The sequence below is a fragment of the Microtus oregoni genome, unplaced genomic scaffold (assembly GCF_018167655.1).
Source record: "Microtus oregoni isolate MIOR12 unplaced genomic scaffold, Mior012 000050F_ref0000143, whole genome shotgun sequence".
In the NCBI taxonomy this organism is placed as follows: Eukaryota; Metazoa; Chordata; class Mammalia; order Rodentia; family Cricetidae; genus Microtus; species Microtus oregoni.
In genome coordinates this window covers 10250675-10265100 of record NW_024543256.1, presented here as the reverse complement: position 1 = coordinate 10265100, position 14426 = coordinate 10250675, and the positions used below count along the sequence as shown (strand labels likewise).

At 42.3% G+C, this 14426-nt stretch overlaps 1 protein-coding gene across 1 annotated transcript; it reads left to right on the top strand.

Moving 5' to 3' along the window:
- The first annotated feature begins 11238 nt into the window (after positions 1-11238).
- LOC121437194 (transcription elongation factor A protein-like 5) lies at positions 11239-12728 on the top strand. Its single transcript, XM_041637046.1, has 2 exons — positions 11239-11306; positions 11952-12728. The coding sequence occupies exon 2, from the start codon at positions 11978-11980 to the stop codon at positions 12548-12550; it is 573 nt and encodes a 190-aa protein (XP_041492980.1). The 5' UTR covers positions 11239-11306; positions 11952-11977; the 3' UTR covers positions 12551-12728.
- The last annotated feature ends 1698 nt before the right edge of the window (positions 12729-14426 follow it).

The following is a 14426-nucleotide window of genomic DNA, read 5'->3' as shown; positions in this document are numbered from 1 at the left end:
TGCTCCTTATATATTGTGAAGTTAATAAAGCAAATTAAAAAGGCATTCTCTGCACTTTTACAAAATTTTTCTTTATATAAGGGTACGGACGGGCTGGAGACATGGTTCAGAGGTGAAGAGCACTGGCTGCTCTTCCAGAGGTCCCGAGTTCAATTCCCAGCAACCACACGGTGGCTCCCAGCCATCTGTAATGGGATCTGGTGCTTCTTCTGGCATGTAGAAGATACATGCATACATGCAGGTAAATGTACATAATAAATGAAATTTTAAAAAAGTGTGCACAGTCACATAAATGGAGTAAATGATGTTGATCACTTGAAGAACTGAAAAAAATCTTCCATTATTTTTTCAAAATTGAACACATTACTTAACGAATTTGGTGGCTTAAGAGATTGCTTAGCTTTTAAGAGGGTTGTTCTTCCAGAGAATCCAGCTCTATTTCCCAGCACTCACAGGGTAGCTCACAACCATATATACCTCCAGCCCCAGAGACTCTGGTGACTTATGGATACCAGACACAAATGTGCTACAGACATACATGCAGCCAAAACACTCATACCTGAAATAAATCTTTAAAAAATTAATTGGTTTCTTAATAACCTTATAAAATGATAATTTTAAAGATTTGGCGATATAATCTCAGATTTAGTTTACCATCTGGCATCTATTACTGGGAAATAAAAGTAATATTGATCCTTAGGCTTATCGGTAAGCTGGGAATAACAGCCACCTCTGGGCTGCTGTATGAACTAGATGAGGTAATTAGTTTGCGAGCCTTTTCAGTTTGTATTCTCTTGGCACGTTCATAACTGTACCCTGAAATGTTTTCAGTTCCTAGGGGTGTTCATGAGATGAGGTCTCTACTCCAAAGGTCCTGTGGGACCTAGGGTAGGTGCACACTTCTTTACCGTGTGCTATTCCCATGCTTTCCCCTAGAGAGTCTGTGTACTAGACAACAGTTCGTACACCAGACTCTTACAGGTACTCACAAATCGTCGAATCGAGAGATTCTCCCTGATTTCCATGGAATGCCCGTTGTGCTGAATCCTGCTCCAGGTGCATAGCTGGATTTCTTCCTGTTTCTTTTTGATAAAGACCGTTTATCTGGGACAATTATCTCTTTAGTTAAGCAGGTTACAAAAGATGGAGGAGGCAACAGCTCACCGAATCTGAGACAGCTGTTCACAACAGCCTACATTAACCTGAAATTTCGGAATGTACACAGTTTTGGTCTATGCCGTGCTGATCATCAGAGGATCATGTCAGTGTATGAGGGTTTTAATTACAATGAAAAAGTACATTGTACTTAGGGGAATTGATTTTATTTTGTGGTGCTGGCTGGTGAACCACAGTCTTGCATATACCAGGCATGCCAGTGTTTTGCAAAATTGAACTTAAAATCTAGGATTCTGGAACAGGTTAGTAAATAACTCATGACCAGACCTGGCCAACTGGTTATTTGGGAAACTCTAAGGATGATTGACAAAATATTGTGTAACACAAAAATACGGAATTTGAATTTGGTGCCTTTAAAGTTTTATTGAAGCATCGAATGCTAATTTATTTACACATTGTTTGTGGCTGTTTTTTTATTACAGTGGCAATATTGAGTAGTTGTAAAATAGTGGAAATCATTGAAGACTGTCACCTGGTCATGATATACAATGGCTGTCACCCTCTGCCTTAGACATAACAGTTGCACTTGGAAAAATGAGGGGGAGTTAACAGGTAAATATATCCATCATGAAAGGTAACAACCCCAATATAAACCATGTGCTTAATTCTGAAGTGTCCTAGCCTCTCGCAGGCACTTGAAATATAAGGCAAACTTATGAAGACAGCAGTTAATATAAAGTGTCTAAGAGTTTAGATTCATTTTCTTTTTCTTAAGTATCATTTCTGTGATATAATAAATTTTTCCACTTTTTTTTACAGAAAAAAAGATAGGCAATCAGATTCTGTCAGGGTACATGCAGAAAGATTAGGGGTGTTCACAGAGAAAAAGAATGTTCAAAAAAGGCTTGACCCTGATCCAGTAAACATAAAGTCACCATTATTGTGATTTTGTCATGGAATATATATATATATATATATATATATATATATATATTTCATGGAATATATTTTAACGGACTCACTCCTGTACTTTTAAACGTATTCCTATAGCTAAACTGAAAGAATTATTTAATCTTAAAGATACTCATATTTGAAGCTTTTAGTTTGATATAGTTGAAAATACTGTGGGTGTTCTGGCTTTTAAGACAGGTCTCAGCCAGGCGGTGATGGCGCAGGCCTTTAATCCCAGCACTTGTGAGGCAGAGGCAAAAGGATCTCTGTGAGTTTGAGGCCAGCCTGGTCTACCAGAGCCAGAGCTAGTTCCAGGACAGACACCAAAACTACAGAGAGAAACCCTGTCTCGAAAAACAAAACAAATCAACCCCCCCCCACACACACACAGAGAGAGAGAGAGAGAGAGAGAGAGAGAGAGAGAGAGAGAGTGAGAGAGAAGGTTTCACTCTGCAGCACAGCCTAACCTAGAAATCACTATGCAGCCCAGACTCAACAGGAACTCACAATAATCCTCCTATCTCAACCTCCTGAGTTCTAGGATTGCAGGCATAGGTAGCCATATTTGGCTGAAAGAATATTTTAATGGCAAAAAGGACCTAGACATGGCTCTCATCAGCAGCCTGGGCTCTAATGTCACCATGGCCCTAGATGGCAGCATAGGCCACTCAGAGCCACATGACTCCAGAGGCAGAGTGGCCCTCTGACACCAACATGGCCCCAGGCAGCAGCATGGCCTTTGATGTTATCAGGAGCCAGCAATTTCGACACAGACTCTGGCTGCTGTAGGGTTACAGACCCTCCAGCTGCAGCCCTAGCTCAGATGTCACCATGACTCTGTGGCAGCACAGGCCACTCAGATCTGTATGGCCCTCTCTGCAGCATGACCCTCAGAGTTACCAGGATCCACCAATACCAACGCAGACCCTGACTGCAGTAGGGCCATGGATCCAGAGATATGGCAGCACATCAGACTTTGCCATGCCCCAGGTGGCAACACAGGCCATTCAGATTAGCGTGGCCTTGGCAGCAGTGTGGCCCTCAGGCACCAGCATGGACTCGGGTAGTGTCTGATCAGACCCCGGTCATCCACATGGCCTTCAGCGATTTCTAAAATTATAGACATCAACAGAGACCCTGGCTGCTGCAGGACCAGGGACCCAGACATGTCCCCTCCCCCAGCAGCTTGGGTCCCTGTATCATCATGCCCCCTGGTGGCAGTATAGGCCACTTAGATCAGCATGGCCCCAGGAGTGACATGGCCCTCTGACTCCAAAATGACCACAAGATGCGGCCTGGACCCTGGGCATCCTTGTGACCTTGGCGGCAACATGGATCATGAACATCAACACAGACCATTTCTGAGGTGGGACAATGGACCCAGAAATGGCCGTAGTCAGCATCTCAGTCCCAGAGGTGGTCCTGGTCCCAGGTGGCAAGCAGGCCACCAATATTAATTTCTCACTGCCCTCCCTCTTCAGACCTGCCTCTTACCACAGCACATGAACCATTCTGCCTCTCTTTCTTTCCCATTTCTCCACCACATTCTTGCTCATCATAATGGCACCTGTCCGCCCGGTGAAGCAGGTGCCTGGCAGAGCTGTGGAATCCTTCAGGCAGTCAGGATCAAGAGGACTCAGGCTGCCTGTGTGTGCCTTTCTCCCACCTCCACTCACTATATCTTAATGATTTTTCTTGAAATTTGCAAATCACTGGGAAAATTTTTTTAAATGAATACAGGGTGACTGTTTAGGCCCAGAAAGTTTTGCAGAATGAACTTTCTAGTTTAAAGCAGAGAGGTGATACAGACAGCCTAAAACTCCATTCTGTGTACAAGGGAAATAAAGCTCTCATCATCAACTACCGCTTAAACATCAAGCTGCCTTTATGAAAATGAAGTAGCATCAATGAAAATGGAGAGTCAGGGACTAGATTTACCTCCTTACCTGAAATTTAAAACCTGGACAAAATTCATGAAATGATAACTCTTGATAATTGGACATTAGGCACCATAAATTATAGAAGACCAGGGATAAATGCAGTCACTACATAATTTTAAGTGGTAAATTTTCTCATATTACAGTGTTTCAAAATACATGAAGCAAAAATTCATAGTGCAATGAAAAATAAGTGAATCTCTAGCCAACACCAGGAATTAAATATTGTCTCTAAAATACTAAAAGAATAAATAAACAGGAAGCAGACTTCAATAATATGAACCAGTTTAATCTATGTGATGATTATGTAACTTCTTGCCAACAGTTGAATGTCTGCGTGATTTTTATGTGCACAGCACATTTACCAATGTAGTTCATATTCACTGTCATACAATAAGTCTTAGTAATGCTAACAAACTTCAAATGATATTTGAGACTGTGTTCTCAGAGCACAATGAAATTAAGTAAGAAATCACAACAAATCCCTGAAAAATGCTAAAATCTTAAAATGGGAGCAATTAACATATGTCTAAGCAACTCATGACCCAAAGTAAAAAGAAAAATGGAAATTAGGCCATTTGAAAAGTTCATGGGTAGACATTTGCACACCATGCCTGAGGCTCTGGGATTAATTCAAAAATGCAAAATATTTCCAAAAAAAGGCTTATCATTTTCGAACCCTAGTATTTATTGAAAATTTTATATGAGTACTGTATTGACAACATTCTCTATTCCTCTCTTCCTTCCTGCTCCTCCTGTGCCCCCCACTATGACACCCATTCAATTCATGGCCACTTATTCTCTAATTATTTTTACTTACAGACACAAATTTATAAATACAATCTACTGAGTCCCTTTAATATCACTAGTATGTATATGTGTTCACATCTAACTCTTGGGACTGAGTTATCTGTCATGGGACTGTCCCTGGAGAAGACTGATTCTCCAACTCTAAGTCACTGTTCTGTTTGTGTTTAGAGACACCATGACCAAGGAAACTCTTAAAAGAAAGCATTTAATTGGGAGCTTGCTTACAATTTCAGGGTTTTAGTCCACTATCATCATGGTAGCAGGCATGGCAGACAAGATGCTGGAGAAGTAGTTGAGAGTTCTACAACTTGATCTACAGTGACACACTACCTCCAACAAAGCCACACCTCCTAATCCTTCTAATCCTTTCAAACTGTCATTTCCTGGTGACTAAGCATTCAAACATATGAGCCTATGGGAGTATTCGTATTCAAACCACCACAATAGCTACTCATTGGCTGTAACCCTTCATCTACGAGTGGGGATTTTTGAGATTTCTCCCATTCACATGTACATGCCAACTGGTGCTGTCATTTTTAAGGTCTTTTTAAAAGTAACCAGCCATAGGGTTGACATTTCATGGGTCCCGCTTCCTTATCAGAAATATAGAACACTAGCTCTTAGCAGACATTCTGATCCTCTCTGACTCTCATACTCTTTCCACTCCTTTCTTCAATGTTTCCTGAACGTCATGTTGTAGATGTATAAATTGGAGCTCGGTTGTTCTAAGATGCTGTCTGCATTTTTACCACGTGGAGGTTTCTGTATTGAATTCTGTCTACTTTCCTGATTTCTATGGTTGCTCCAGGTTATACATTCAGCTCTGTAGATTCAGAGCTAGGAGCAGCAAATAAGAGAATATAGACATTTCTCTTTGTGGATCTAGATTACCTCACTCAATGTAATACTTTCTAGTTGCATCTATTTATCTTCAGATTTAAGGGCTTCATTTTTCTTTACAGGCGAAGAGTATTCCATGAGTATGTACACCATTTTCATTATTCATTTATTGGTTGAAAGACATTAAAACTTCTTCCATTCCCTAGCTATAGTGAATAGAAAATCAGTGTACATGGCTGAACAAGTATTTTTGAAGTAGAATGTCTAGTCTTTTAGACCCATGCTAAGGTGTGTGGTATAGCTGGGTCTTATGGCAGATCTACATTTAGTTCTTTGAAACTTCTCCATACTTATTCCATAGTGGCTGCATCTTTTGAAATCCCACCCACAGTGCATGAGGGTTCCCTTTTCCCTGAATCTCCTGCAGCATTTGTACTTATTTGTTTTCTTGATTTTTGCCATTTCGACTGAGAGAAGACGAAATATCAAAGTTGTTTTGGTTTTCGTTTCCCTAGTTGCTAAGGATGATGAGCACTTTTAAAGGTATTTCTTAGCCATTTTTGTTTCTTCCTTTGCAAACTCTCCATTCAGAGCTATACCCCATTTTTCTAATCAGATCATGTGTTTTATGTGACTCTTATTTTCTGAGTTTTTTATGTATTCTGCATATCAATCCTCTATAGCTGGCAAATATTCTCTCCCACTCTGGGTGCTTCTTCCTCATTTAGTTAGTTATTATTGCCTTTACTATACCAAATAATTTTTTAGTTTTATGAAGTCCCATGGGTCCTATCTCGATTGTTTTATCTGAGATGAGAAGAACTTCTCACTGTGAGTAATGCCATTTCCTGGCAGGAATCCTGTACTGTATAAATGGAGAGGCAATTGAGCATCAATAAGCGTTCATTCCACTCTGTTTCTTCATCAAGGATGGAATGTTACCATTTGTTTCAAGCTCTTGTTTCCTTGATTTCCCTCCTACGAAGTACTATACCTTGAACTGTAAGTTAAAATAAACTATTCCTTGCTGGATGTTGGTGGTGCATGCCTTTAATCCCAGCACTCAGGAGACAGAGGCAGGCAGACATCTGTGGGTTTGAGACCAGCCTGGTCTATGAGAGCTAGTTCCAGGACAGCTAGAGTTGTTACACAGAGAAATACTGTCTTGAAAATAAACAGATAGATAGATAGATAGATAGATAGATAGATAGACCCTTCCTTCATTTTTTTTGTTACAGTGTTTTCAGAAATAAATAGAAATATCCCAAATACCATTAACACATGAACAAATAAAGAAAATGTAGTATAAATATACAATAAAACATTCACTTATAAAAGGGATAAAATATATTATTTAAAATGTGAATCAATTTTTAAAACACTATGTAAAGCAAGATAATAATTCAGATCAAAAGTTTGTGTATTTAATAATTTATTTTATATGAAATACAAAGACTATATTAAACCACAGAGACAGAAAGTGGAAATGAATTATTGTTAGGGACTGAAAAGAGAGAACTGTGAATGTGCCTACTTGACATAGGGGCTGTTTAGGGCCTAATGAAAGTATTGCATAATGGTAGAAGTTAGGGTTGCACAATTTTTTGAATATACTATATACTACTGAATTCCACATTTTATAATTGTTAATTTGATATTATATCTATTTTCCTTACAAAGAACAATAAAGATAACTGGTTTTAGAAGTAATGTGTGTACTTACCCGTTCTCTAGACCAGTGACTTTCATCGTTTTATATATTATATACACCTTTGAATATTTCAAGTTTTATTTCTATTTTGTTTGTTATGAGAGAGAGAGAGAGAGAGAGAGAGAGAGAGGTAGGGAGAGAGAGAGAGAGAAGATTGGGATGAATTTGGATGTGCTTGTGCCATGGCAGAGGTCAGAGGAGAGATTTAAGGAGTCTGTCTTCATCCACATGACTGAGGCAAGTCTTCTTTTGTTGTTTCTGCCATGCAGTGTGCTCAAGGCTAGTTGTCCCACAGACTTCTGGGCAATTCTCCTGTCTCTGACTCTAAACTAGTCTTAGGAGTTCTTGTTTTGTTGTTTTGTTTTGTTTTGTCTTGTTTTTAAGCTTACCCCAGTGTGAGTGATATCTAGAGTTCCTTGACCTACTTGCACTAGTTCTCTCACCAGACTTTTCAGTATGGGTTGGCTCTCTCTCTTTTTTTAAATTTCATGCGCATTAATGTTTTGTTTTCATGTTTGTAAGGGTGTCAGATCCCATGGAACTGGAGTTACAGACAGCTGTGAGCTGCCATGTGGGTGCTGGGAATTAAACCCAGGTCCTCTGGGAGAGCAGTCAGTGCTCTTAACCACTGAGCCATCTCTCCAGACTTACATCTAGGTTTTTTACATGGGTTCTGGAATTAAACTGAAGTCAAACTAGGGTTATCAAGTTTGTACAACAGGTGGTTTTACCCACAAAGTCATCTCAGCCTATTAAATAATAACCAACAGAGTCTATTCTCATCAAATGTATCCATCAAATAAAAGCTATATATCTTATGCTTATGTATATAATTTTGAATGTAGTTTTAAGGGCTTCATAGTTTGAAAAATGCCTGAACTCAAGGAATAAATGAGCGTTCTGTATCTCCTCTCCCCAGTAGCGTTCATGCACAGTGTCTTCTCTTTTCTCAAACTCTTAGTTCCTGCTTCCTCATTATGTCAACCTGCTTACATATCCTCATTATCTTTAGAATCCTATGGCACAGATCTTCCTACAAAAGTGAATACAATTCCACTAAGTCCTACACATTTGCACCTTGTATACTATCTTGGGTGGTCAGTTTGGAACATGTGGCCTAGGTCAACCTGTATGGTCAGGATGTCAAATACCAAGTCAGAAAGTACCAGAATATGAGTATAGACTGTAGTCAGAAACCCTGCAGGATGGCTAGGCACTTTTCAGGTACCTTGGCGGTGAAGATAACAGAGTTGAGAGACCTTACAAGCTATCCCTTCCTAGTTAGTAAAGTGGAAGGGAGAAGGCAGCATGTAGGGACGCTTTTACCCAAGCATTGTGAATAACCACAGGAAGAAGACAGGTCTGAGGGCTCTCTCCCTGCAGCAATTCATTCTCTAGGCTTCATGGTAACCCTGAGCTGCAGGAGGGGGATCTGTTCTTCCTCTCTTCTCTGCTGGGGCTGACTTATCCTGGTGGGAATTCAGAGGAAATGGATCAAAGGCATTTATTAAATTGGCCACCTGTGTCAACTACTCCATAGTTTATTTATTTAGTTAGTTTTTGAAGTTACCAACACATTCAAGTGCCCGGATGCAGGAAAAAAGAGGAGAAGCTGTGAAACATGGGCAGGGAGAGGGAAGCGATACCTTCCTTGTCTCTTCACAAGGAATGGATGAGACAAACTTTCTGCAAGTCCCATAACCTGGAATACCTGGGTTCCATAGTTCTTTCTTTTCCCCAAGTTGAATGAAATAACCACGTTCCAATTTTCAAAATTGGCATTGTGTCAATCATTAGATATTTCCTATCGTTTACCAATTGTTTGGGAACAGAAGGTAAATATTTCTGAAAAACAATACACAACAGTACCAGCTCCCCATGAAAAGAAGTTACAGGAATTTTATCTGTAGCCAATTCCATTCAGTTACAAACAGGTCTTCTGAGTAGAAAAGTTGAAAACCTATTTTCCCCTCTATCTCAAACATTTTATTTTAAATGAAATAGTTTTGTGCCTATGAGAATAACTCGTGTTCAGCAGAGTAAGTGAAATTAAAAAAAAAACTATTAAAAAAAGAATATCTCTGTTCGACAACTGGCTTCTCTTCCAAAGGATCCACCCTGTGCCCTTTATGTGCAGGTACAAAGAAGACTGCGTGCAGAACGAACATCGGTGACTGAGAAAGGAAGTGGATTCAAGGAGTGCATGATTTGGGATTTTAAAAAAGCGGTCCCCCAAATCCTCTGAGATCTTAGGGGGCGGCATTGGTAGGAGAGGATGCAGCATCTCTCTAATAACCACACAGGACTAAACACATGCCACTGGACGAACCATATTTGGCCCCTGGGATTTGCAAGTAACAGAATGAATGACAAGGCCTCATGCTGTGGGGGAAGGGACAGAAGGTGGTGGGGGTAGCTAGGGGGAAAGTAGGCTGGCTCCTGACGCACTTTCTGATGCTGGGGAGGGGAACTAGGGACCGGAGCCCACTGGTGACGTTTTGTCACGTGATCAGGAGCAGCCTTCTGCAGAAGTCCCTCTCTCCCAGGTACCAGCAGCCGCCAGATCCTTATCTCCGTGGAGGAAGGCAGGCTTGAAACTGAGCAACAGAGGGGGGGCAGCTGCCCTATAGCCCGGCAGGTTGGTAAAAGCCAGGGATTTCTGAGGGAGGGGTGGTAATGGACAGCGGCTACAGAGCAGAGAATTTTGTCTGCGTTTAAGATACCGCCCCCTTTCCAAACCCATTCATTGTGACGCAGAATATTGTGTCTGTTGGGGGTAGCAGCTCTTATATCCTTGGAGAAACGTGGGCTAATGGCAGAAGGAGTCATTTCCCTGGATAGCTCCCAATCCTTCAGTGCCTGCAGACGCTGGGTAGGCATGACAGGAGGCTAAGACCAGAAAGGATTACAGGTGCAGGAAATGGATGGGGACGGGGACAGGGTCATTGGAGGGAGATCGGAGGTATAGAATGCCAATCGGAACAGTGATTGAGTGACAAATGTCTTTTTAGAGGAGGAGGGCGGGGGAGGCGACAGCAAGGGAGTGGGGGTGGTGATGGCCTAATCCCTTTTAGGTAGTAGAGGAGGGGCACAGGCCTGACTCCAGGCTGAGGAAGATGACTACCCCAGGCCAAGGCTTGAATTCTCCCTTTCTCTTTCTTCTCCATCCCTCAACCATTTTGGAGCCCAAAATGGAAGGCCAAGGGGACCAAGGGTGGGGGTTGCTACGTAGAAGGAAAACAGAGGTTTGGGATGATGCTCAGTTCCCAGGTAGGGGGTGATTTCTTAATAGGAAGGGTTCAAAGGAGATATCGCAGACCCAAATGTTAGAAATTAGAAATAATTTTTCCTTTTCATTGTAGAAAGCTGTTTTTTCTGGGTCTGTGAGGAGGAAGGCGTGAGTGAAGTGCTGTGGTTACGTCTGCCCTGCCCCCTCCTCCTTCTAATAGCTACGTTTTCAGAAAAGTATCGCGCTACGCTTTAGCAAGGGCCCCCGGGGAGGGGGCGGGGGCGGGGCCAGGGGACTGGTCCAGAGAGACCTGAGTGAAGCGGCACCTATCAGCCCAGCTTTCTGCCTTTCACAGGCCTGCCTGTCACTCATTTCAGTGAAATCACTGAGAGTAGGTTTGGAAAGGAAATTCAGACTCCGAGAAACGTTTTGGAAGTCATTTTTTTCAGTTCCATAGCTCGGGACAAGTAAACGGGAAACTGTTAAAGGAAAAGGTGTGGAAGAAAATGCGAGAACACCGAGAAATGGTGATGGGGTGGGAGGGAGGAATTGGGAACGTTTTGACAAAGACTCCTCGTACTACTTGCCAGTCATTCAGATTTCTAATCCTGCATTCACCACCTGATTCTTATCTCTTCCCACAGGTCTTCAGGTCTGTGGTCGTGGGCACCGATCAAGCTAAGAAAAGGAAAGGCCTGCAGTATCAGTGCAGGTTAGTGGGAGAAGGAATGCATTCTGCCACCCCCAGAAGTAGAGTGAAAGCTGAGGGGGGGGGCACTGCTTGCCTCCCTCCTGTCTTCAACTCTCTTTATTGCAAGTTCCAGACACATGGCGAGACCCTAAGAGAATGCGATCTTTTATCGCTGGTGAGGCTAAAGAGGAGGCTTTGAAAGTGAGGAGAAAGAATGTTCTCTGAGGGTATCAGAACACCCCTGAAATCTATGTACACTTTTTTTTATACGTGAGAGGGTGAGCAAAGAGAGAGAGAGAGAGAGAGAGAGAGAGAGAGAATGTCCTGCACGATTCCTGCAGTTCTTTGTAAGTTGAAACTACACAGCTAGCGTCTCTGTGGGCAGCGAGAAAACGAAGTTCAGAAACCACTATTCTCTGCAGTTCCTTCTTAGCACATCGCTTTAAGAGCTTTAACGGTAGGGAGAAACACCCTTGGAATTTCCTGCCAAGTTGGTTCATGTGTATATGTAAGAAGTGTGTAGGGAAAGGAAAAAGAACAATACGGGTAAAAGTCCACCTGAAAGGTGGATTAGGATGGGTTGGCAGAGCTATGAATCAAGGAAAGCAACTGTTAAAAGCTTGTGCCCAGCTGGAGTGCCCTTAGTGTTTTTTCTTTGTCTTCTAGGACAAGCGGCAAAGGAAAATCGCAACATGGAAAAGTTCTTCAAAGAAATCGAAGGAAAGCCAGAAAACAAGGGAAGGGCAGAAGATGAAGGAAATCCAGAAGAAGGAGGAAACGCAGACAGAGACAAGTCCGATGCAGACGGGAAGCCTGCACGCCAGGGGAAGCTAGAGGAGGGAGGGCCAGGTGAGCAGGGACAACAGAAAAGTGAGGGGAAGCCAGAAAATCAGGGAAAGTCTGAAGGGGAGGGCAAGCGCCAAGGAGAGGGCAAGCCAGCCAGTGAGGCGCGGGCTGCTGAAAAGCGCCCTGCTGAAGATTACGTGCCGCGGAAAGCCAAGCGAAAAACAGAGGATTCTCCCAAGAACTCCCAGGAGGACTTCCAGGACAGGCATGTCAGCAGTGAGGAGATGATGAGAGAGTCTGCAGATGTGACCAGGGCGCAGGAAGAGCTGAGGAAGAGGCAGAGAATGGGAGGTTTTCCCTGGTTGCCAAGAGATTCTGCACAGGATGCTCTAGTTCCCAGGGGCCAACGCGGAGTCAGGGGAGTGAGGGGCGGAGGAGGCAGGGGCCAGAAGGACTTGGACGACGCTCCCTTTGTTTAATGCCTTTGGCCTTTCCTTCTGATTTCTCTGATGGGAAATATTGCCAGCCCTGCTTTCCCTGGCAGGCATTTGCCAGGCTCTGTGCTTCAACCCTGTGCTGATATTTTCCTTTAGGTGTCACTCTTGTTACCAGCAGACAGCACTATGTCTTTTAGTAATGGACTTTCACCCATGTGCATGGAAGAAGTGTTCATGGTGTACTGTAAAATAATAAAGATAGCAGTGTGCAGAACCATAGATACAGTATCAGTCCATTTTTGAAAACAAAATCATCACATAGAATATTTACATACAAGGAAAACTGTGCAAGTACATAGACCCAAGAGAAATAGTGGCTGTCTCTGTGTGGTGGGACTTGAGATTTTTCATTTTCTCATATGACCCCCATCCCCATTAAGGACAGAGGTTAATTTTATCATAAAAGAAGCACTAAAAGATAACGCAGAGCACTGGGTACTGTGGCACACTCCTTTCGACCTAGGACTCTAGATGAAGAGGTAGGCAGATCTCTGACTTAGTGGCCAACCTTGTCTTTATGGACAGCCAACTGAGGCCAGCCAGGACCACCAAGTGAGAGCCTATCTCATACGAGGCTATCAAAATAACTATTAAACCTGTGAAGGCAAAGGAGATGCTTCAAATTCTTGTCAGAATCATAATCACAGGTAAAACTACACAACCTCTAGACTTCAAGTTGGAGGAATTTTTGCAGTTCCTGCCAGTGATGCTGCTTCCTTGACATATATGAAATGGGGTGAGGCTTACATCATAAATCTATGGAGTAAACCAAATTTGGCAATGAGAACTGATTGTGTGCGTGAGCAGCACCAGATCAGACACTTGAGGGACAACTGGAGGAAGCCTCAGCTCTGCTCGGGAAAAGATGCAGGGAGCTGAGATGTGGGTAATACCTTCTCTTGGGCAAATGTTAAATCCACTGGGCATTGGGCCTTCTCCCTCATGGATCCTGCATCCCCTTGAGACATCCACATCCACTGGTATTAGTAAGCTGAAGTCCTTGAGGTAACAATGCCCCTTTTCTTTTCCAGAAGGCCCTGTTAGGCTTTCCATTCTGATGTGTTTACAATGAGCCTTTTCACACCTTAATAGATACCACTCATAAAAAGAGATGTGGAAAAATGCTTTCTAAATTTTTAACTAAAAATTACATCCACTAGATTTACCTTCCTTTATCATTCACTCATTTGTTTTACTTTGCGACAGGGTCTCATGTTAGTCTCGGCTGACTTGGAACCTCACTATGTATACAAGGAACGCTTCTTTTTGTAAATCCTGTTTCCATATCCCGAGTGCCTGAATTATAGGCATGCACCACCAAATCAGGTTTATGAAGAACCAATGATCAAATTTGGGGCTTTGTGCACGCTAGATAAACATTCTAACAACCGAGCAATATCCTCATTTCTCAGACTTGCCCTTTATAAAGCCAAGAACTTACCTTACTCATTGCTTCCCACAACACCTAATAGAAACTTACAAAACAAACACATCACCCATCAAGTCAGAAGACCTCAGTTTTTGTCCATTTCTGCTCCTGATTGTATGTGTAGTCTTAAATATGTAGGCTAAATACTTTTTTATTGTTGCTTTTGTTGAAACAATCATCTCATGTATACATGACTGGACTATACCTGGCTATGTATCTGTGGCCGGCCTTAGATTCCTGACCTCCCTGCCCCTACCTCCCAACTGCTTGGAATTATAGGCATTAGTTATAACACTTGTCTCATGTAAATTTATTCTTATGCAACTGAAATTTGCCATTTCAAAGAAATGTGGCAGGGGGAAATTATTGTACAATTATTTCCCAAATGGTTTTAACATAGATATAAATAGTTTGCAAAATTTGAGAGTT